The sequence below is a fragment of the Nicotiana tomentosiformis genome, chromosome 10 (genome assembly GCF_000390325.3).
Source record: "Nicotiana tomentosiformis chromosome 10, ASM39032v3, whole genome shotgun sequence".
NCBI lineage: Eukaryota > Viridiplantae > Streptophyta > Magnoliopsida > Solanales > Solanaceae > Nicotiana > Nicotiana tomentosiformis.
In genome coordinates, this window is record NC_090821.1 from 37,248,468 (window position 1) to 37,273,724 (window position 25,257).

General features: G+C 44.1%; 2 protein-coding genes across 2 annotated transcripts; one reads left to right on the plus strand and one right to left on the minus strand.

Moving 5' to 3' along the window:
• Positions 1–13,247: 13,247 nt before the first annotated feature.
• LOC138900024 (protein gar2-like) lies at positions 13,248–14,853 on the plus strand. Its single transcript, XM_070186724.1, has 2 exons — positions 13,248–13,389; positions 14,174–14,853. The coding sequence occupies exons 1-2, from the start codon at positions 13,248–13,250 to the stop codon at positions 14,851–14,853; spliced, it is 822 nt and encodes a 273-aa protein (XP_070042825.1).
• Positions 14,854–24,351: 9,498 nt separating this feature from the next.
• LOC138900025 (probable E3 ubiquitin-protein ligase XERICO) lies at positions 24,352–24,797 on the minus strand. Its single transcript, XM_070186725.1, has 2 exons — positions 24,483–24,797; positions 24,352–24,366 (listed from the first exon to the last, which is right to left on the minus strand). The coding sequence occupies exons 1-2, from the start codon at positions 24,795–24,797 to the stop codon at positions 24,352–24,354; spliced, it is 330 nt and encodes a 109-aa protein (XP_070042826.1).
• Between the last annotated feature and the right edge of the window lie 460 nt (positions 24,798–25,257).

A 25,257-nucleotide genomic window follows, 5' to 3' on the forward strand; every position in this document is an offset into this window, starting at 1 on the left:
TCATTAGGCTTGAATTGGGGTGCGATTTGTGTTTTGATATTGTTTGATGTGATTTGAGGCCTCTACTAAGTTTGTATGATGTTTTAGGACTTGTTGGTATGTTTAGTTGGGGTCCTGGGGGCATCAGGTGGATTTCGGATAGTTAACGAAGTGAAATGGGACTTGAAAGATTTCTGATATTTTTCTGGTGTACAGGTCTGGTTTCCTTCTATGCGATCACGTGGATAGGTACGCGATTGCAAAGGCTTATTTGGACATCTGGGATTTTTAATCTACGCATTTGCGAGTTGAGGGTTGTTATCCCGTAGGTTAGTGAAGCAGTGAATCGCAAACACGTGGGCTAGGCCGCGTTCGCGAAGAGGAAATGAGGCAGGACCCATAATAGTCGTTCTTTGCTATTGAGTTATTTGCTTAATTACACTTATGTACTCAGTCGCATTCATCATTGCATATCATATATCAGTCTCTGTTATTGTCACGCCCCAAAATCGGGGAGCGCGACCGGTGCTCAACCGAGTGAACCCGGCCGAGCAAGCCTATTAGATTTCCTTCTACCCGAACTCATCCATGAATAAAGATAATACATATTTTTGTTAATTAGACAATAAGGTGATCATGTCTATAATACCAATTTATTACCATTAGTTACCTCATTTAATAAGTCTCTAAACACACACACACCCCTTCATGGTTCAAAGTGGAACAAGTGATTTAATCACAATACAACTTGTTTATCATTCCCAACACCCATATACAACCCACACTAAGTCTACAGAGCCTCTAAAGATACCAAAAAGTACAATGCTAGTGCCGGCAACAAGGCTCCGGCTATACCTCAAAACACGTTAACATATACGAAATAAAAGATGCATAACCACGGAATGAGATAGGGCTCACCAAGTCTGCTGGGAAGAATGAGCACCGCTATAACTGGTCAATATTCTCCGCTGTAGAACCACCTGCATCCATTAAAGATGCAGTTCCCCCGTCAAAAAGGACGTTAGTACATGTCGAATAGTGTTAGTATGAAAACTAAACACCAATTTAAGAACTCGGAAATACAATATAAATATGATGAATTAAGGTGACAATAGGATAGCATAGATAGCCGTTTAATCCAAAGCAAGCTTATCAAGAGCTGTCAATAATATTTATAAAATTTAAGGTGAGATCCTCTGTAACCATTTTTACACAAAGCGGCCCCGCCGCCTCACCCCAATGTATGCAAGAGGAGATGTAAGCATATTACCAAAACTCTACTCAAGCGGCCCTGCCGCCTCACCCCAATGTATGCGGGTGGAGGTATAACCACAATACCAAAACAAACCTACACAAAGCGGCCATTCCACCTCACCCCAATATATGCGAGTGGAAATGCATCAACGATACGAATACCTACACAAAGCGGCCATGCCGCCTCACTCCAATATATATATATATATATATATATATATATATATATATATATATATATATATATATATATATATGCGGGTGGTGGTGCAAAAACAATACCACAATCATACACAAAGCGGCCTTGCCGCCTCACCCCAATGTATGCGGGTGGAGGTGTAATCCCAATCACAATCTCTATACAATTTAGCATAATGGTTTTCACATAAATCACGACTTGGAATTATAACATGTAGATACACAATCCATAGTTTGGAACACATCTTCAATTTATAATACAGTATGATAAGAGCATTTGAAATACGAATTGAACATATATCTTTGTCACAAAACTTATTCGGAATACTCGATTTATAATAAACATCTTGGAACTTACAAGGGTAATTGGGGTTCCAATTCTTAAAGAAGCGTTTAGCCAACATACCTCAATAGAGCTTCCTTAAACTCTAAAATATTTCGGAATTCTTAACAACTTCAATCTATTTTAGAAATATAACAAATTGAACCAAAATTAGGAAGATGAACAGGGTTCTAGCTCATTTGAGCATTTTATCAAACACTAGGTGTGCATTAAGGTTTCAAGGTCCTCCTATGGTGATTTCCATCTTCCCAAATCCATTATCTACCATTCTTAGCTCAACAATCTTCTTACACCCTTTGATAACACATGCGTGCAAGATGGACAACTCTCATGCCAAGAAATTATCTTACTAATTACCCAATTCTAGATAAAATTCGAGATTGAGGATTAGGGTGTAGAATCTTACTTTTAGAATGAAAACCTTGTGGGTTTTCCTTGTTAATATTCCAAGATTTGAGCAACAATTGAAGAACAATTTTTGAAGAACTCTCTCCCACTCTAAGGCACTCTCTAACCCTCAAAATATCAGGTTTTTGCCGAAAAGATGGTACAAATCGTCTATTTAATGAAGTAGGGTCACGTTATAAAAATCCAAAAATGAAGCTCCAGAACAGGATATGCGGTCCGTATATCGGCCGCACAATTGATGCCCAAAATCGATGCAGCCTGCCTGGGTCTGCGGTAGTTATGCGACCCGCAAACCTGTTCTCCTGTCGCATAATGCACCGCATAACTGGTCTCCGGTCGCATAATGCACCGCAGACCTTCCTACAAGCTGACCCGCCTTTGCTTCACTCTGCGGCCATTATGCGGTCCGCAGAGTGATTCTGCGACCGCATAGTGGGCCATAGAAATGACTTTTTCGGGAAAACAATTCCTTTACTCCCCAGTGCATTGTTCAACCCAAAAAACCCTCAAACACGTAAGCCTAAATAGGCACCCCGAAACCTTAATTCCTTTATGAAATTTTACAACGCCTTACATTCTCCCTCATCTAGGATCATTTGTCCTCGAATGAGGGTCAAATTCTATCATTAGCATTCAATATGACTCAATTGTTAATTCACACACACCAGTAGTTTCAAAATTTGCCTAACTCCCTAAATTTCCAAAACTTTCGCCAGAGTCTCCCCTGTAACTGGGCCTATCCACCTGTTAGAGAATCCAGAAAATAATCCTAACGGCATATACATAACCGATGATGCAATATAACATAAGAACAACACCAACCGTGGCCTCATAAGCAATATATTACCAGGGAAGGAACTCCCTGAACAACAACGGTACAAATGATACATAATTCATAGAAGGTAACTCTTAGAATTTTCATAGAACACAACTTTATCAATACATGGCTATTCAACCTCAAACAAATAAGGATACGTTTTCTTCATTTCTTCCTCGGCCTCCCAAGTAGCCACTTCAACCTGTTGGTTTTGCCATACCACTTTCACAGAGGCAATTTCTTTATTTCTTAACTTTCGAACTTGTCGATCAATAATAGAAACTGGAATCTCTTCATAAGTCAATTTCTCATTAACCTCAATAGTCTCGACCGAAACAATGAGTGTCAGGTATCCAACTACTTTCTTCAACATATACACATGAAACACGGGGTGCACTAATGACATCTCAGGTGGTGGCTCAAGCTTGTACACCACCTCACCGATCCTCTGAATGATTCTGTACGGTCCGACATACCTCGGACTCAATTTCTCTTTCTTACCAAATCGCATTACACCTTTCATGGGGGAAACCTTCAAGAATACCCAATCATCTTCTTTGAACTATAAATCCCTACGACGAACATCCGAATAGGACTTCTGACGACTCTGAGCAGTCTTCAACCTCTCCTTAATGATCTTAACTTTTTCCATAGCCTGATGCACGAGGTGTGACCCTATCAACTCTGCTTCCCCAATCTCGAACCACCCAATGGTAGATCTATATCTCCTTCCATATAAAGCCCCGAACGGTGCCATCTGAATAATAGCATGATAACTATCATTGTAGGCAAATTCTATGAGTGGAAAATGATCATCCCAACTACCTTTGAAGTCTAGAACACAAGCGCATAACATATCCTCGAGCATCTGAATATTCCGCTCTGCCTACCCGTCCGTCTGCGGGTGAAAGGTTGTACTGAGATTCACCTGAGTACCCAAATCTTGCTGAAACTTCTTCAAAAAATTAGGCGTGAACTGTGCCCCCCGAGGGCCTGTTTGTGAGTGATATTTATGGTATCGAATTGCACGCTGCATCAGGCTTTATTGATTCATGCCACTATTGTCTTATTATAGCGCTTGGGCTGGATCTGCACATCCGGAGTCTGCACACCCACAGTGAGCGCAGTTGTTATTGATTCACAATATTTGATTCGGGTTGGATCTGCCATGTACAGTGCTAAGTGATTGAGTGTGATGAGTGAGAATTGAAACAGTTAGGCTATGTACTCCGAGAGTGTGAGTACGCGAGGCTTTCATTGTGTTGCATCACATACGATATGCATATTGGCATGTATATCTAGAGATATCATATTCCTCATATCATTCAGACTTGACATATTTTATCTGTTCTGAGTTTAATTGTTAAACTTGGAAGCATGTCTACATTCCTGTACTGGTACCTGCAAATTATGAGTTTCTCTAAAATATTACTATCATATGTTCAATAAATTTTCGTAATGTTTAATTATGTATTTGGACCGTATTATTCAGACTCGTCACAACTTTTAGTCCAAAGGTTAGACTTGTTACTTATTGAGTTGGTTGTACTCACGCTACACCATGCACTTCATGTGCAGATCCAGGTGTTTTTGGGCATGGTGGTTGTTGATCTAAGACTTTTCAGCCGTTCAGAAATTATTGAGGTAGCTGCCTTGGCGTCCGCAGACCTTGACTCTCCTCCCATATCCCTCAATTTTACTTATTCAATTCTACTTTCTTAGACAGTGTATCAGACTATGTATTTATATAGATGCTCATGTACTCAGTGACACCCGGGTTTTGGAAAATTCTGTATTGAGTTGTGACATTTTCATTCAGTTTTATGAGACTTTTACTTACTTAGGCTTAGTTTTGTATATTTTAAATTTCAAGATGTTGGTATGTGTGAGTTGTCGGCTTGCCTAGTATCATGATAGGTGCCATCACGACACTTGGAATTTTGGGTCATGACAAGTTGGTATCAGAGCCTAGGTTACATAGGTCTCATGATTCATAAGAAGGTTTAGTAGAGTCTTGCGGATCGGTACATAGATGTCTGTACATATGTTCGAGAGGCTGCCCAACCCTATGGAAAACTCCATATTCTTGTATTCTTGTCATGCGAATTTGTCAATTTCGGGAACTAAAATTATGTTATTCTATTCTCTTACAGACGGTGAGGACACATGCTACCGGATTAGGTGGACGGCCACCAATACCACCAGCTAGGGCCATGAGAGGCCGAGGCCACAGTAGAGGCTGAGGTGCAACTCGTACAACAGCTAGAGAAGCACCTGCATATCCACCAGTTGCTCCATCTCAGGAGCAAGTTCCATATATGATTAAGCCAGTGGGGCCAACTCAGGCACCAGTTATGCCCATTGTGATTCCAGGCCTTCAGGAGGCTTTAGCCCAGATATTGACTGTTTGCACTAGCCTTACTCGGGAAGTCTCTGTTCAGGCTGCACCAACCACTTCTCAGGTTGGGGGAGGTACTCAGATACCCGCCGCCCATACTCCAGAGCAGGTGGTGCATGGAATTCAGACACTGGGGTACTACCAGCCTAGCCGGTTGCAGTTGCTCAGGCCCAGGTGGGACCTATTATGAGTGATTAAGAGCGGAAGAGGCTAGAGAGATTTGGGAGGCTCAGGCCTCCATCATTCAGAGGGGTTGAGTAAGAGGATGCTCAGGACTTCTTGGATAGGTGCCAGTGGATTTTTCGCACGGCAGGTATTCTGGATACTAGTGGAGTCTCCTTTACTACTTTTCAGCTATTAGAGGTTGCCTTCTGATGGTGGGAGGCCTATGAGAGGATTAGGCTAGTCGGTGATGCACCACTTTCATGGAATGAGTTCTCCGTTCTCTTCTTGGAGAAGTTTGTGCCATAGACCCGCAGGGAGGAGTTGTGCATGCAGTTCGAGCAGTTACATCAGGAGGGCATGTCTGTGCCCCAGTATGAGATGAGATTTTCGGAGTTGTCTCGTCACACAGTTTGGTTGGTTCCCACTAAGAGGGAGAGGATTATGGGGTTCATTGATGGCCTCACCGATCAATTGCATTTTATTATGACTCGGGAGAATGTATTCGATGCTAGGTTCGACGAGGTGATTGATAATGCTCAGCGGCTAGAGTTTGTTCGTAGTCAGGTGCGTGAGGAGAGGGAGCCCAAGAGGTCTCGTGGTTCGGGTGGTTTCAGCAGTGTTCCCTCTGGGAGTCAGTCCCACCACAGCAGGGTTCGTCCTTATAGGCCCGCTCAGATAGCTCGTCCAGTTCATCATGGCGCATCAGCTAACTATGGTTCATACAGTGCTCGACCGGGTCAGTCATCTCTCAGTGCACTCCCAGCTCAGAGTTTGTCACCTACACCTTCAGTTCAGGGTTCATCGGCACCAGGTTTCTCTGGTAGTTATTCTGGTTCTCGGGGTCCGCCTCAGTAGTTGCCACCATTTTTTGAGAGGGGTTGTTTTGAGTGTGGAGAGTTGGGCCATATGAAGAGGCATTGTCCCCGCCTTTCGGGAGGTCCAGTTCAGCATAGGAGTCAGGCTGCGACTTCTGCACCAGTTACTTCACCACCCGCCTAGTCAGCTCGGGGTGGAGCTCAAGCAGCTAGGGGTCGCCCTAGAGGGGCAGGCCAATCAGGTGGCGGTCAGGCTCGATTCTATGTTATTCCTACCAGGCCAGAGGCCATTGCTTCAAACACAGTGATCACAGGTATTGTCTTAGTATGCCACATGAATGCTTCTATATTATTTGACCCTGGTTCTACTTATTCGTATGTATCATCATATTTTTCTCGTTATCTAGATATGCTCCGTGAGTCCTTCATTTTATCTATTCATGTATCTACTCTAGTGGGCGATACTATTGTTGTGGACCTTGTGTATCGGTCATGTGTAGTGACTATTGGGGGATTGGAAACTAGAGTTGATCTCTTATTGCTTAGTATGGTCGATTTCGACATGATTTTGGGTATGAATTGGTTGTTTCCATGTCATATTATTCTGGATTGTCACGTTAAGAACGTGACATTGGTGATGTCGGGGTTGCCAAGGATCGAGTGGAGAGGTTCTCTAGATTATGTTCCCAGCATGGTGATTTCTTATCCGAAGGCCCAACGGATGGTTGGGAAGGGGTGTCTGTCATATTTGGCCTTTGTGAGGGTTGTTGGTGTGATACCCCTACTATTGAATTTGTTCTGGTGGTGTGAGACTTTACGAATGTGTTTCCTGCAAACCAGCCAGGCATGCCACAAGACAGGGATATTGACTTTGGTATTGACTTGGTGTCGGGCACTCATCCCATTTCTATTCCTCTGTATCGTATGGCACAAGCTGAGTTGAAGGAATTGAAAGAGCAGCTTCAGGAACTTCTTGATAAGGGGTTTATTAGGCCTAGTGTGTCGCCTTGGGGTGCACCGGTTGTATTTGTGAAGAAGAAGGATGGTACTATGCGGATGTGCATTGACTATAGGCAGTTGAACAAAGTTAAAATCAAGAACAAGTATCCTTTACCATGCATTGATGATCTATTTGACTAGCTTCAGGGAGCGAGGGTGTTCTCTGAGATTGATTTGAGATTTGGGTATCACCAGTTGAAGATTCGGGACAAGACGGCATTCAAGACCCTCTATGGTCACTATGAGTTCCTTGTGATGTCTTTCGGGTTGACCAACTCCCCAGCAGCATTCATGCATCTGATGAACAATGTATTTCAGCCATATCTTGATTTGTGTATCATAGTATTCATTGATGATATCCTGGTGTACTCACGTAGCCAGGAGGAGTATGCATGCCCAACATTTGAGGATTGTACTACAGCGGCTGAGAGGGGAGACGCTTTATGCCAAGTTCTCCAAGTGTGAGTTTTGGCTTAGTTCAGTGGCGTTCTTGGGGCACGTGGTTTCTAGCGAGGGGTTTAAGGTGGATCCAAAGAAGATAAGGACGGTTCAGAGTTATCCCAGACCATCCTCAGCTACTGAGATTCGAAGATTTCTCGGCTTGGCCAGTTATTATCGTCGCTTCATGGAGGGTTTCTCGTCTATTGCAGCACCTTTGACCAAATTAACCCAGAAGGGTGCTCCATTCAGGTGGTCAGATGAGTGTGAGGAGAGCTTTCAGAAGCTCAACTCTTCCTTGACCATAGCTCTAGTTCTACTTTTGCCTTCAGCTTGTGGCTCTTATACAGTGTATTGTGATGTTTCTCGGATTGGCATTGGGTGTGTCTTGATACAGGAGGGTAGAGTGATTGCTTAAGCTTCACATCAGTTGAAGACCCATGACTAGAACTACCCTGTCCATGATTTGGAGTTAGAAACCATCTCCGTGCATTGAAAGTATGGAGGCATTATCTCTATGGTGTGTCTTGTGAGGTATTTATAGATCATCGGAGTCTCGAGTACTTGTTCAAACAGAAGGATTTAAATTTAAGGCAGCGTAGATGATTGGAGCTGCTAAAAGACTATGATATTACCATTCTATATCATCTTGGGAAGGCAAATGTGGTGGCCAATGCCTTGAGTAGAAAGGCGGTGAGTATGGATAGCCTTGCATTTATTCCTATTGGTGAGAGACCGCTTGCAGTTGATGTTCAGGCCTTGGCCAACCAGTTCGTAAGATTAGATGTTTTGGAGCCTAGCCGGGTTCTAGCTTGTGTGGTTTCTCGGTCTTCCTTATATGATCGCATCATAGAGCACCAGTATGATGATCCTCATTTGCTCGTCCTTAAGGACATGGTTCAGCACGTTGATGCTAAGAAGGTTACTATTGGGGATGATGGGGTGTTAAGGATGTAGGGTCAGATTTGTGTGCCTAATGTAGATGGGCTACGTGAGTTGATTCTTAAGGAGGCCTACAGTTGGGGCTATTCAATTCATCCGGGTGTCGCGAAGATGTATCAAGACTTGAGGAAGCATTATTGGTGGAGGAGGATAAAGAAGGATATAGTGGGGTTTGTAGCTCGGTGCCTAAATTGTCAACAGGTGAAGTATGAGCATCAAAGACCGGGCGGATTGCTTCAGAGGCTTGAGATTCTAGAGTGGAAATGGGAGCGTATCACCATGGATTTTGTAGTTGGGCTTCTACGGACTTTGAGGAAGTTTGATGCTATTTGGGTGATTATGGATCGGTTGACCAAGTCCGCGTATTTAATTCCAGTTGGGACTACCTATTCTTTGGAGCAGTTGGCTGAGATCTACATCCGCGAGATTGTTCATATTCATGGTGTGCCGGTGTCCATCATTTCAGATTGGGGCACGCAGTTTACATCACAGTTTTGGAGAGAAATACAGCGAGAGTTGGGCACACAGGTTGAGTTGAGTACAACATTTCACCCTCAGACAGACGGACGGTCCGAGCGCACTATTCAGATATTGGAGGATATGATACACGCTTGTGTCATAGATTTCGGGGGTTCTTGAGATCAGTTTCTGCAGCTTGCAGAGTTTGTCTACAACAACAGCTACCAATCGAGCATCCAGATGGCTCCGTATGAGGCTTTATATGGGACACGGTGTCGGTCTCCGATGGGATGGTTTGAGCCGGGTAAGGCTAGGCTATTAGGTACTGACTTAGTTCAAGATGCTTTGGACAATGTTAAGTTGATTTAGGATCGGCTTTGCACGGCGCAGTCTAGGCAGAAGCGTTACGCTGATCAGAAGGTTCGTGATGTTGCTTACATCGTGGGGGAGAAGGTACTGCTCAAATTTTCACCCATGAAGGGTGTTATGAGGTTTGGGAAGAAGGTCAAGTTGAGCCCTCGGTACATTGGTCTGTTTGAAGAGCTTCAGAGGATTGGAGAAGTGGCTTACAAGCTTGCCTTGTCGCCTAGTCTGTCGAGTGTTCATCTAGTGTTTCATATTTCTATGCTCCTGAAGTATGTCCCCAACCCGTCTCATGTTTTGGATTTTAGCACGGCTCAGTTGGATGGTGATTTTACTTATGATGTGGAGCCAGTGGCCATTTTGGATCGACAGGTTCGAAAGTTGAGGTCAAAGAACATAGCTTCAGTGAAGGTGCAGTGGAGAGGCCATCCAGTCGAGGAGGATACTTGGGAGACCGAGCGGGAGATGCAGAGAAGATATCCACACCTATTTGAGACTCCGGGTATGTTTGACGAATGTTTGTTTAAGAGGGGGATAATATAACGACCCGGCCAGTCGTTTTGAGTGTTGTAGCCCCGCTCACCCATTTACTGCTTATTTTACGCTCAATTGTCATTATTTGACTTATCGGGGTAGTTGGTTCGGTTCCGGAGATGTTACGGAATGAGTTGAGACACTTAGTCTCAATGTTGGAAGCTTAAGTTGACAAGGTTGACCGGGTGTTGACTTATGTGTAAATGGCTTTAAAATAGAGTTTTGATTGTTCTGATAGCTCTGTTGGGTGATTTAGGACTTAGGAGTATGTCCGGATAATAATTTGGAGGTCCGTAGTTGATTTAGGCTTGAAATGGCAAAAGTTGGAAAATTAAAAGTTTTGGAAATTGAAAAGTTTGACCGAGAGTTGACTTTGTGATTACTGGGATCAAAATTTGGTTCTGGAAATTGGAATAGGTCGGTTATGTCATTTATGACTTGTGTTCAAAATTTGAGGTCAATTGGACTTGATTTGATAGGTTTCGGCATCGAATGTAGAAGTTAGGAGTTCATAAGTTCATTAGGCTTAAATTGGGGTGCGATTCGAATTTTTGATATTGTTTGATGTGATTTGAGGCCTCGACTATGTTCGTATGATGTTTTAGGACTTGTTGGTATGTTTGGTTAGGGTACCGGAGGCCTCGGGTGGATTTCGTACGGTTAACGGAGTGACATTTGACTTGGAAGATTGTTGAAGTCTTTCTAGTGTGCATGTCTGGTTTCCTTCTATGTGATCGCGTGGATAGGTCCGCGTTCGCGAAGGCTTGTTTGGGCAGCTGGGATTTTTACTTTACGCATTCGCGAGTTGAGGGCTGCGATCGCGTAGGTTAGTGAAGCAGTGAATCGCGAATGCGTGGGCTAGGCCGCGTTCGCGAAAAGGAAATGAGGTAGGAGCTGAGTACACATGTTTTGTTCTTCGCGATCATGTGAAGAGGGACGCAATCGCGTAGGTCTGTGTAGGCAGTGCTTCGCGTTCATGTGGATATTGTCGCGTTCGCATAGGTTTAATTTTTGGGCAGCTTAGTTTGTGCTTCGCGATCGCGAGGAATTTTTCGCGATCGCGATTAAGGACTTCTGGGCAGAATATTAAATCTCAAAAACGAGGGTTTGAGTTTATTTCACAATTTGATTTTGGGATCTCGGTTTGAGGCGACTCTTGGAGAGATTTTCAAGGGAGTGATTGGGGTAAGTGATTCTTACTTGGTTTTGGTTAAATTACATGAATAGATCTTAGATTTCATCATTTAATTAGTGATTTGGGTAGAAAAATTTGGAAAAACGGAGAAAACTTCTTAGGCCGAATTTTGGGAATTTGAGCGGGATTTTGGTAACGGATTTGAGTGATTTTGGTATAGTTGGACTCGTGGTTGAATGGGTGTTCGAATTTTGTAACTTTCATCGAATATCGAGACGTGGGCCCGGGGTTGACTTTTTGACTTTTGATTAAGAACTTAGCATTTTCATATGGAATTGATTCATATAGCTTGAGTTGATTGTATCGAATTGTTTTTGGCTAGATTTGAGGCATTCGGAGGCCAATTCACGAGGCAAGGGCTTGTTGGAGTAGAGATTTGCATGGTTTGAGGTAAGTAACATTTCTAAACTTGGTTCTGAGGGTATGAATCCCCGAAATTACGTGTTATGTGATTGGTGTTGAGGTGACGCGTATGCTAGGTGACGGAACCATAGTAATTGTTAGTAAGTCGATTCCATAGAACTGTGTAGCTATCTCATCCGAATATCATTACTGTACTCCATGTGTTAGAGCACTTGAGCTGTGATTTATGCTAGAAATCATGTTTAGGCTATGTGCTGGTACTATAGGGACCCACAATGGTCATTCTTTGCTGTTGAGTTATTTGCTTAAGTGCAGTTATGTACTCAGTCACATTCATCATTGCATATCATATCTCAGTCTCTGTTATCATACATTGTCATATCACGTATCATTGATTTGGGTTGTTTAGCATGAGTGTTGTGAGCCCGAGAGACTGGAGAGATTGATAACTGAGTGAGGCCGAGGGCCTATTTGTCAGTGATATTTATGGGATCGGGTTGCACGTCACAGCAGGATTTATTGATTCAAGCCATGATTGGCTTATTATAGTGCTTGGGCTAGATCTGCCCCTCCATAGTCTGAACACCCACACTGAGTGCAGTTGCTATTGATTCATGATATTTGATTCGGGTTGGATCTGCCCTGAGCTAGATCTGCCCTGTACAGTGCTGAGTAATTGAGTGTGATGAGTGAGAATTAAAACAGGCGGGTTAAGTACTCCGAGAGTGTGAGTACGCGAGGCTTTCATTGTGTTGCATCACATACGATATGCATATTTGCATGTGATCTAGAGATGTCATATTCCTCATATCATTCAGACTTGACATATATGTTCTGTAAATTTTCGTACTGTTTAATTATGTATTTGGACCGTATTTTTCGGACTCATCACTGCTTCCAGTCCAAAGTTTAGACTTGTTACTTATTTAGTTGGTTGTACTCACGCTACACCCTGCACTTCGTGTGCAAATCCAGGTGTTTTCGGGCACGGTGGTTGTTGATCTCAGAGTTTTTAGCTGTTCGGAGATTATCGAGGTAGCTGCCTTGACGTTTACAGACCTTGACTCTCCTCCCCTATCCCTTAGTTTTACTTATCCAGTTCTACTTTCTTAGATAGTGTATCAGACTATGTATTTGTATAGATTCTCATGTACTCAGTGACACCCGGGTTTTGGAAAATTCTGTATTGAGCTATAACGTTTTCATTCAGTTTTATGAGACTTTTACTTGCTTAAGCTTATTTTTGTATATTTTAAATTTCAAGATGTCGGTATGTATGAGTTGTCGTCTTGCCTAGAATCATGATAGGCGCCATCACGGTACTTGGGATTTTAGGTCGTGACATAACCGTTCTTAGGGTTCTACCTAGATCTTCATCCTACCTTCAAACCTTTATACCTTTTCTTTCAAACCTTCATATCTTTCCTTCAAACCTGCATATTTTCCCTTCAAATCTTCTTATTCTACAGATCACGATGGCCAAGAATTCCAAATCAGCTCCTCAGTAGGCTGCCACTTCATCTTCCCATCCGGCCACAGGTACTGAGGCAACCATTTCTGAGGTGGTTATTCTCGAGATGGCTGCTCCCGAGGTGGTTGCTCCCGAAGTGACTGCTACCGAAGTGGCCCCAAAGCCCCCCATGAAGAGCTTTATTCCCATGGGTTGTTCAATCATAGACGACTTTAAAGTCGAGAAGGCCTCATCCAAACAAGACCGAGGTGAGGGGGCATCGAGATATATATGCTCTATTACCGAAGATACCCTTCCCACAGTCCGAAAGGACTGTAAATGGGGAGGTAAGGACGTGGTAGTCCCTGAGCCTCAGGACGATATTACCATTCATGTGGAGGGGTATTTAAGTTTTTATACTTATCCCTTCACACTGGGCCCGATAGACCCAGTAGTTTTTGCCTTCTGCAAGAGATACGAGGTGTGCCTTGGGAAAATCCACCAGTCTCTTTGTAGGATCATGATCCTCCCATGTTATTTTGTTGAACAACATCAAGTCTCCTCGGTTCACCCTCGACCACCTACTCCGTCTATGCAGTCCCCGAATTTTCTGAGAGGGACAAATCTAGCTCACTCGCCGAGGCCAGCAAGGCCCCATTTTCGAGCATCGATGAAGATCGAGACCGAGGCTGGCAGGGGCGCTTCGTTCGGGTAAAGACTGAAGATTTAATCCCTCCTGAGTTCCTGCCATTTCCCGAGAAGTAGAATGCATATCGTAAGTGTAGTCTTTCCTTAAGTGTCGAGTCTCCTTTGTTCCCTTTCTCACCATCAGTATTTGTGATCGTGCAGCTGTTGCTCGGGTTCCCAATGCGGTCGCTCGGCACAAGGAGTGGATCGAAGGCATCTTCAAGAAGATGTCGTACTTTGAGCGCTTGTGGAACAAGCTTTTGAAGGGCCGATAGGAGGCCCGTTCTCATGGTAAGGCTCTTGTCAGAATAGTTACTATTACGCCTTGAACTTACATAACGCTGACCTTTTCTCTATCTTTCGTAGGTTCTTCTAAGACCACCGAACTTAGGCCGCTGGAAGGGGAGGAGGATGTACCCCTATACATTGATCCCTCCGTTAAAGGACAACCCGGGGCTGCCTCGGCGGAGAAGAAGAAGAGGAAAAGAAAGTCTTTGAGCTCCCCGGGTACTGAGGTGAAGCCAAAAGAGAGGACGACTTCCCGGGCTCGTAAGCCCAAGAAGAGCACCAACTCCAGGGTACCGGATTCTGACTCACTTTGCCGGCTCAGGGATGAGTCTGAAGAAGATGACATTTTTGTCGCTCACGAATCGACCATTGCCAGGGAGCAGGCGGCAGCCGAGGGAGAGAGCGGTGAGGTCGACCTCCCTCCGACTCAAGAGGCCGAGACGGAGACGAGGGCTGAGACCTCCCGAGAAGCCGCTTCTGCTCTGAAGGAGGTGACCGATGTAATAGACATCATGGAGACGCCCTCCTACACCGAGTCCATGCTTGAGGAGGCCCAAGCAGGAAAAGAAAAGTCAAGTGAAGGAGTTCACGGCCCGGACGACCCTCTTCACTCCTTCTTCGATGGCGTGGATATGTCCATTTTGGAAGATTTTTCTGGGCGGGGGGACGTGGAGATCCCGAAGAAGGATGTGCCTTTGGAAACTGGCAGGCCAAGTTCGAGCCCAAAATTTGTGAAGCAGTTCCTGCTCCGAGTGTAGACCCCGGCCGTAAGAGAATAGTCATTCTTACTGTCCCGACAGATGCTCGAATTTTATCTGCTCCAGTGGGCATAACCAGCTATCTCTGATGCCTGGTGACCAAAGAGGATTAGACGAAGATGAACGAGGTGGGGGCGTCGTGTCACTTCAATAAGGTGCAGCAGGCGCTGAACCGGGTAAGGCATCAATACTCATTTGTTAATTCCACTTAGGTTTCAATACCTCTTATTATTTTTGTTACTTTGCAGGCCTCGGTGCTTCACCACGAGATCTTCCTCCAGTACCGCTCCAAAATCACCCATCTCGATTTGGAGCTCAAGGAGCAGGTTCGGAAGAAGGACATGTAAAGGCTTCTTAGTGAACAACAAGATAGGGCCGTCAAGGATCTTCAGGCCGAGCTGGACAGGGCTCAAAAGGAAGCTTCTACCTTGAAGCGGGAACATGATGATCTGGTCGAAAAAGTAAAGGTCTTTGAAGTTAGAAATGAGGAGCTAGTCATGGTGGCTAACAACACAACCTCGCAGGTCCAACAAAAGATTGACCTGATCGACCAACTCCGAGCCGAGATGAACGAGGTCCAAGCCATGGCTGACGGGTGGAAAAGCAAAATGGACGTGATGGATTCGGAGAAGGAAACCGCCAAAGCGAAGCTGGCATCAGTAGAGGTCCAACTCCGGATGGCAAAGGAGAAAGCTGACAAGTGGTCTCAGCCAAATGACAATCTCCGAGCACAGCTGAGCTCGGCTGTCACAGATCGGGACGCCCTCAGTAGAGAATACGAGGCAGTGGAGTCCAAATTGGATACGACCTCCGTCGATGCTGAAGAAATGGTGGCCCAATACAAGGCCGATGTGGAGGCAGCTGAGGTCTGCCTAAAGGCAAAGGCTGAATATATGAAGCGGTTATCCCGAAGAGAGACTTCGAAGAGATTCACGTCCGATGTTTTGACCTGTTGGCTGAGATCGAGGAAGGCAAAAATTCTGAGGACAAGGCAAAGAAGCTTTACGAGCCCGAAAGTGCCGAAGGTGCCGAAGGCTCTGAGGGTTCTGAGGGTTCCAAGGGCTTCGGAGACTCTGACGGCTTTGAGTCGGCCCCGGGTGAAGACTAGGCGTAGATTCCTTAGTGCTTTTTTAGTTTTTGCCCTATGTACAATTATTTTCGTTTATTTTGAGGTCATTTTTATTAGGACTTTGTAAATATACTCTATATATATATATATATATATATATATATATGAAATTTTTCCTCTCCGGCAATATCGTACTTGTACCTTTCCAGCATCTTTTCATACTTTCTGTTCATGTAACGTTTCTAATGCCTTAGCATAAAATCGACTGTAGTTAGAGGTCCGAACAAGGCCCGATCTCGATACAACTTTGTTTGTTCGAGGCTGTGAAAATTCGGTGTGACCGGAGATTTCTTTCAATATGCTTAAGCGACTTTTAGACGATATTGTCGAGGGTAACCTCTTAGCATGTTTCGAGTTCTTATAAAGGCCTTAAGCTTCGGACATCTCCGAGCCATTTTTTGGGTGGTCGTAGCCTTTTGTATTTGGGCACCATCTCATAGGTTTGGTTCCTCCGGAATTTGATAGCCCGGGTTGTTCGAATCTTCTTCGGACAACAGTCCCCGAATAGGGGTAGCCCTTGGGCTTGATAGCCCCCGAGTAAGGGTAGCCCGTGGGCTCTTAGGATCATAAATTTAACAGGCAAGGAAATGTGTAAATAGCAAGGCAAAACTTTCTTTTATTTCTCAGTGTGTAAAGTACATGATCGGAAGCGCATAAAAACTTGTGTCATGGCTTGAGTGGACTATGTGAGCACGATTCATATGACCGTTTGGCCCTTACAGTGAATCCTAACCACCAAGCCATAGCTTCTAATATACAAAGTTTTTCTTCTTTCCTTGCTAAAATCCCTTGATCCTTAGTCCGAGGGTAATGTCCCCCAGTATTCGAGGTCGAGCTTGAGAGGGCTACTGTTTACATGAAGCGAACGATCTTTGACTCCGGCCTGAAACGGGCCTTAGAATCTAAGTTGGCACGTTTTACTATTGCCTCATTAAAAACCTTACCAAAAAACCCATTTTGGGACAAAACCGGTTCAAGGAAAAAAAGTGCAACGCATGCTTTCAGACCTAATAGCCACATCCATCCTTGGCCGTTTCCTGCAAGTATTAGTCTGATTCATAACATGATTAAAGAGTATTTAAGGTCATACCTTAGCAGTAGTACCGCTTTAAGTGCATCACGTTCTAGTTATTCGGTAGTTGCACACTGTTTCCCGCTTTGAGTTTGTATGAGCCTTTACCGGTAATTCTGATGACTCGATACGGTCCTTCCCAATTCGGTCCCAACTTTCCCTCGTTCGGGTACCGGGTGTGTAATATTACTTTCCTCAAAACCAAGTCCCCGATATTGAAATGTCGGAGATTGGCTCTTCGGTTGTAGTATCTCTCTATCAGCTATTTCTGGGCTGCCAACCGGACAAAAGCTTCCTCACGCCTTTCATCCAATTGTTTCGGGCTCGTAATCATGGCCTTGCCATTTGACTCTTCGATTGCATATTGGAACCTGAGGCTCGGTTCTCCCACCTTGACTAGTATCAAGGCTTCGGCCACGTAGACCAACGAAAATGGAGTGGCCCCAATACTAGACTTCAAGGTTGTACGATATGCCCACAAGACTTCGGGCAAGATTTCCTTCTATTTCCCTTTGTCATCGGTCAACCTCTTTTTTAGGTTTTGAAGTATGGTCTTGTTTGTTGATTCTGCATGTTCGTTCCCACTAGGGTGGTAAGGTGTTAATAATATCTTCTTAATCTTGTGATCTTCAAAAAATTTATTTACCTTGTTGCCGAGGAATTGTTTTCCATTATCACACACGACTTCGGCCGGTATCCCAAATCGACATATTATATGGTCCCACATGAAGTAAATGACTTCTTTTTCCTGGACCTTTTCGAATGCTTGAGCCTCGACCTATTTGGAAACATAATCAGCCATAAATAGTTTGAATTGAACTTTACCGAGTGCCCATGGTAGGGGACCGACGATGTCCATTCCCCATTTCATAAACGGCCATGGGGACAGGACCAATTGGAATATCTCTCCAGGTTGATGGATCATCGGTGCATGCCTCTGTCAATCATCGCACTTTCGTACGAAGTCCTTTGCATCTTTCTCCATTTCGGTACAATAATAGTCGGCCCTGATTAATTTCCAAACCAAAGATCCTGCCCCCAAATGGTTCCTGCAAGTGCCTTCGTGAACTTCTCTCAAACCGTACTCGGTATCTCCCGACCCCAAGCATATGGCTAACGGGTCGTCGAACGTTCTCCTGAACAGTGTTCCTTCGACCAAGCTAAATATGGCAGCCTTGGTACACAGGGCTCTCGATTCTTTGGGATTCGAGGGCAATTTCCCAGTTTTCAAGTAGTCTATGTACTTGTTCCTCCAATCCTAGGTTAAACTCGTTAAGTTTACTCGGCATGGCTTTCTTCTATCACCATCTTCATGAGCTATACGACTGTTCTCGAACTGAATTTTTCATCATTAACTGATGACCCTAAGTTAGCAGAGCATCAGCCTCGTTATTTTGATCTCAGGGCACGTGTTGTAGGGTCCATTCCTTGAATTGATGCAGCATTGCCTATAACTAGTCTAAATACCTTCGCATTCATTCCTCTTTCACTTAGAACGTCACATTTACTTGATTTACCACGAGGACGGGATCGCACTTAGCTTCGACCACCTCGGCCCCAAGGCTTTTAGCCAATTCGAGACCTACAAGCATGGCCTCATACTCAGCCTCATTGTTAGTCAATTTCACAGTTCTAATATACTGCCTAACTATATTCCCCGTAGGCGGTTTCAGCACGATGCCGAGCCCGGACCCCTTTGCGTTCGAGGCACCGTCCGTAAAGAGGGTCCAAATTCCCGTGGCAGTCCCTTAGGCTAGCAATAATTCTCTTTCGACTTCGGTTACTAATGTCGGCGTAAAGTCAGCCACGAAGTCGGCCAAAATTTGAGATTTTATGGAGGTTCGGGGCCGATACTTGATATCGTACCAGCTGATTTTGACGGTCCATTTGGCCAACCGGCCAGAGAGCTCGGGTTTGTGCATGATGTTCCTCAGTGGGTAAGAGGTTACGACACAGATGGGGTGACATTGAAAGTACGATTTTAACTTACTAGAGGCGCTTAGCAAAGCGAGCGCCAATTTTTCCAGTGAGGATACCTCATTTCAGCCTTGCCTAGAGTTCTACTGACATAGTAAATAGGGAATTGCATACCTTCCTCTTCCCGGACTAAGACTCCACGTACCGCCACCTCGGAAACCACCATGTAAAGGTACAGCTATTCATCCTCCTTCAGAGTGTGGAGCAGGGGGGACTCGAAAGGTACCGTTTGAGTTCCTCCAAAGCTTGTTTTCATTCTGGGGTCCAGGAAATGTTATTCTTCTTTTTCAACAATGAGAAGGACCGGTGGCTTTTGTCCGAGGATATCTATATGAACCGGCCCAAGGAGGCTATACACCTAGTCATCCCCTAAACGGCCTTGACGTTGTCCACCACCGTGATGTCTTCTATGGCTTTAATTTTATCAGGGTTGATCTCGATCGCTCGATTGGATACCATGAACCTGAGAAATTTTCCGGATCCAACCCCAAATGTGCACTTTTCTGAGTTCATCTTCATAGTATATCTCTTCAATATATCGAAGGTTTCCTGCAAATGTTTCAAATGGTCCTCTGCTCGTAGGGACTTAACTAACATGTCGTCAATGTAAACTTCCATTGATTTTTCTATATGTTCTTCGAACATTCGGTTTACTAGGCGTTGATAGGTAGCACCGGCATTCTTTAATCCGAACGACATTACGTTATAACAATAAGTGCCGAATTATTGATAAAGAAAGTCTTTTCTTGATCGACCGGGTCCATCTGAATTTAGTTGTACCCGAAATAGGCATCAAGAAAACTGAGTATCTTGTGCCCGGCCGTCGCGTCGATAATCCGATCAATGTTAGGCAAAGGAAAAGAATCCTTAGGGCATGCCTTGTTCAGATCTTTATAATTCACACACATTCTTAGCTTATTTCCTTTCTTAGATACTACCACTACGTTGGTTAACCAGTCCGGGTACTTAACTTTCCGAATAGATCCTATTTTAAGGAGTTTAGATACCTCATCCTTGATGAATGTGTACTTGACCTCGGACTGCGGTCTTCTTTTCTACTTAACCAGGTAGAACTTTGGATCCAAACTCAACATATGAGTGGTTACCTCCGGCAGGATCCTTGTTATGTCAAGATGGGACCAAGCGAAACAATCTATGATAGCTATAAGAAATTCAATGAGTTTTTTCCTAAGCTCGGGAGTTAACCCCGTGCCCGGGTATACCTTCTGATCGGGTAAGTGTTCGATCAATATGACTTGCTCCAGCTCATTGACTGTTGATTTGGTGGCATCGAAATCATCGGGAGCAATGAACAACCTAGGAACTCCGTAATCATCCTTCTCGCCTGCTCCTCGCTCTTCTGGTTCGGTCGGGGTCGGTATCGGTGATTTCTATTTAATTTCTTCCTTCCTGGTTGGCTCTGTATTCTTTGATGTCGAGACCACGGGCACTGGGATCACCTCATCGACTGGGAACATTTCCTTTGCAGTCGGCTGCTCTTCGTAGACTGTCTTGATTCCTCCGGGCGTAGGGAACTTCAGTACCTGGTGTAATGTTGAGGGTACTGCCCTTATGTTGTGAACCCATGGCCTTCCGAATAAGACGTTATACCTCATGTCCCCTTCGATTACGTAGAATTTTGTATCTTGAATCGTCCAGACGGTATTCACTGGCAGGGTTATTATGCCTTTAGTAGTTTCGCATGCCATGTTAAATTCGTTCAACACTCGGACCGCCGGCACTATTTGATCCTGTAACCCCAACTTCTCTTCAACCCTCGATCTGGTGATGTTGGTCGAGCTGCCTGGATCAATCAATACACGTTTAACTCAAGATTTGTTGATAAGTACAAATATCAGTAGTGCATCATTATGAGGTTGTACGATGCCCTCGACATCCTCGTCCCTGAACGAAATGGTTCCCTCCAGAATGTAATCTCGAGTGTGATTTTCTCTTGTGATGGATACTTTAGTGCACTTTATCATAGGCCCCTGGGAGACATCGACCCCTCCAATAATCATGTTGATGACGTGCTGAGGTTCTTCTTGTTCAGTTTGTTTATTGGAGTCTCTGTTCCTGAAGTGGATTTTGGCTCGATCACTCAGAAACTCTCGGAGGTGCCCGTTATTGAACAATCGGGCAACTTCTTCTCTCAATTGTCGGCAGTCCTCAGTCCTATGGCCATGAGTTCCATGATACTTACACATCAGGTTAGGGTCTCTCTAGGTAGGATCGGACTGCAATGGTCGAGGCTACTTGGTTTCCTTGATGCGCCCCATAGCCGATACGATGCTGGTTGCATCAATGTTGAAGTTATACTCTGATAATCTTGGTGCTTCCCTTCCCCCGAGCGGGCTGTCAAAACCGTTCTTGCTCATCACACCTCGGTTATTGGTCCCACCATCGTTTCCTTTCTCGTTCCTCGTAGGGTTTCGTCGGGGTCTGCTTTCCCTCCGATATACACTGTATGGCTGATACCGATCTCAGACTGACCTTGATTCATGATCGACGACTCTCTTAGGTATGTCATTCGTTCTGATGGGATAAACGGACCCAGAAGGGGCTCTGAGTTGGTCGTCCTCAACTCTAATTTTTGACTAGTACCTGTTGTAGACGTCGGTCCAAGTTACCGCCGAGTATTCTACCAAATTATTTTTCAGCTGCTGCGAAGCTAAGGAGCTACGGGGGTTAAGTCCTTGAGTGAATGCCTGAACGGCCTAATCGTTCACAGCCGGAGGCAAGTCCATACGTTCCATTTGAAATCTTGACACGAATTCCATGAGCATCTCGTTGTCCCTTTGCTTAACTTTGAAGATTTGATTTTCTAGTCTCGACCTTGATGGCCCCGGCATGAGCCTTTACAAAAGCATTCGCGAGCATAGCGAACGAATAAATGGAATTTGGGTGCAATTTGTGGTACCATATCATTGCTCCTTTGACAGAGTTTTCCCGAACTCTTTTAACAACACTGGCTCGATTTCGTCATCTTCCAAGTCGTTACCTTTTATGGCGCATGTGTAGGAGGTCACATGCTCATTCGGATCCGTGGTTCCGTTATATTTTGGAATATCGGGCATATGAAACCTCTTCGGGATTGGCTTTGGTACCGCGCTCGGAGGAAAAGGCTTTTGGATAATTTTCTTGGAATCCGAGCCTTTCAATATCGGGGGCGCTCCTGGGATTTGACCGACCCGGAATTATATGTTTCCACTTTTTTGTCGTTTTCCTCAATTTTCTTTTCACCTGATTCCACCTAGTTTCATTAATGTTTCAAGCATTTCATTACTTCAGGGCTGACACCGAACTCAACTTCACCGGGCATTTCGGTGATCTACTCATTTTTTCGGGTGTTTTTTCGGGATGGTTCGGGCTCCACCCTGCTGGGGGCGCGCCTTTGAATTTGCAGCTGCGCAATCGCCGCCTATTGAGCTTGCAACATTTCGAAGATCAATCGTAGACTGACCCCGTCACCTTGGCCTTCGGGCGCTCCTTGAGCCGTTGGTCGGGCTCCTCCGCGAACGCTGTTCTCGGGGTCGGTAGTAGGTTGGCGTCGATCACCACCTGCGAGTTAGCATCGACTAGGTCTACGACTGGGACCACGTTGGGATCAGTAGGGGGCACCTTATTGATAGGCACCAGATTGTTATTTTTGCCATGATGGCCAGACCCATCCTCAACGTTCAGGTGAGCAGACTGAGAATTTGACATTTTTAAACTGACCTGAAATTGAGACCTTAAAGAACAAGTGTAAAATAGAGTGTGTTATGGAAATTTGTATCAAACCACCACAGTTATCCTTGGCCCCACGCTGGGAGCCAAACTGTTTACCCTTGAAATGGATAATAATTAAATTTATACGCAGTTTTAAGGATATGTGGATTGATTCAATACAAGTAATCAAGAATGTTAGCTAAACGAATTAAGGATAAAATAAATAACCAAACCAATTGTGACGTTGAGTCTGGGCTCGAATTTAAGTTTGCAATAGTTTTGCTCCCGCCCGCACCCTTGATTCGAAGCCAAATATGTATGAAGAACTATGATTAAAACAAGGATCTTTCAATAGCTAGAAAGTAGAGAAATAAGTTTGTATTGCCTTGATAAGCGTTTTACAATGTCTCTATTGGATAAAAAACTTCCCCTTTATATAGTAGGGGAGTTTTACCCCTAGTACAATTCTAAAAAGGGTAAAAATTCTCCTTGTACATCAATCAGTGATACGCTACCGGCATCAGGCGAGATCCGCGCCGTGATATCCTGTTGGGTGTGGATATCACGGGCGTCTGTTAGTCGTGTGCAACAGTTTGTAATGCTTTCTGAGGTCTTGGAGCTCGTTTTGGGTTCGGAGGGTGTTATCTTGTCGGGCCCGATGGCGAGCACCCCGTTCCAGCCTCGAACCAAAGAGTTTTTTCAGATTCGATCTCTATCTCATACATTCATATTCATTTGACCCACCGTCGACTCGGGGTGTGCTGACCCCGAGTTCACCCGTATACATATAGTAAAACAAATTATGGACCAACTTCATTGTTTTCTTGAACCTGAGCGTGCTGGCAGGATGTGGACCGATTTCGGAACTGGGAGACTAGGACTTTGCAAGTTGTAAGGATACAACACAGCAATTTACTTTACCAGTCTTGCGAACACCTTCTTTGTATTAGGCATGTAGTAGTTTAGAATATACTTGGTGCATCTTTTCTTTGCAGAATACCACTAAAGTTCCAAAACTACATAGTTAAATCCGAGAAAGAATAAACTTTATCTTTTTTTGTGCAATGTCCCATAGTAGCTCAAAAAGAACCAAGCCAAAAAATAATCTCTTCGTTCAATTTAAATGAGTTAATTTAATTCGACACGAAATTTAAGAAAAAAGAGGAAGACTTCTAAAATGTGTATTCTTAAAAACTTTGCAGGATCATGACATTTGTGTGGTTATAAAAGTTTTTCATTAAGGATAAAATTGATAAAATAAAAAGTTTAGAGTTAGAATTATTTTCTTTTATAAGAAAACGGAGGGAGTATAATATTACTATATTAGTAGTAACTTTCTGTTAATTCTTCCTTTTCAATCCCACCAGTAAATATGCTCTTATACAATCAGATTTTACAAAGAGGCCATGAAAAGTTGACAGGTAACAAAAGGGGAAAGCATCCTTCTCATAGTGACATTTCTTTAGCAAATTAAAGATAAAGAAAGAGGAAGAATCATCATTCATCTCTAGAATACAGAACCGATTACCCTAAATTAGTTATATATAGACTAATTATATAACCAAAACCAACAACTAATTTACAATTGAAGCGTCAAATCAGATACCATTCATCTACCTATACTCTGCAATATTCCAGTCAGAAAATGGAACGGCAGAGAGGACAAGTACTATGTTGATTATCGAACCACTTGCCCAAACACCTCGTATGAAAGAAATGCTTACACGACAACTCACTCACCTTTTCGTCATCTTTAAACTTACTTAAACACACACAACACTCCATTGTCGTCCCTCTGCCGCCGCCGCACCTATTTTTACACAGAGACTCGTACCTAGTAATTGACACTCTTCTTTCTCTTGACCCGCTGCTACTACTGCTTTCATTAGAAACTGATGTTTCTTCTTCTTGCGAATTGGATTGATCCCAAGTAGCACCCACCATTTGAAGCATTGATTTCAACATGTTCTTGATTAAGGCCGCTGATAACACTGTGTTCATTACCAATACCGGTAGCATTCCCTCAGCTGGACTTGGAAAACCCGAAAGCCCCATTTGTTATTTCACTGTTTCTGAACATGGGTAGCTGAAATCTTGGGTTTTTGTCAAGGGAGTTGAGAGGAAAAGGTGAGAGAAGGAACGGAGTCAATTCGCGCATACCAGGTGTTTGATATTTGGCCAAATCAAGTTGTGAAGACCGGTACCAAATAAATATGGAATTGCGTGGTCCTAACCACGAATGGGTGTGACCTGGGGTTAAGATCTTAACCAAATATTAGGTCAGCAAGCTAGACACGTGGCTACACGTGTACGATTCCCGTGTGGGGGATTGTGATTTGATTAAGAATTGGCTTAAATTTTGGGCCCTCTAGGGGGTGTAAGTTGGGTACTATTAGAATGCCACGTTTACGTTTGCTTTAGGAGCCAATAACACACATGTCATGGTTAGGACCTTTCAGTTGAGGCCTAGGGTAGTGGAAAGTTCATCTGCAGCGGCAATTTGTGTCATGGGATT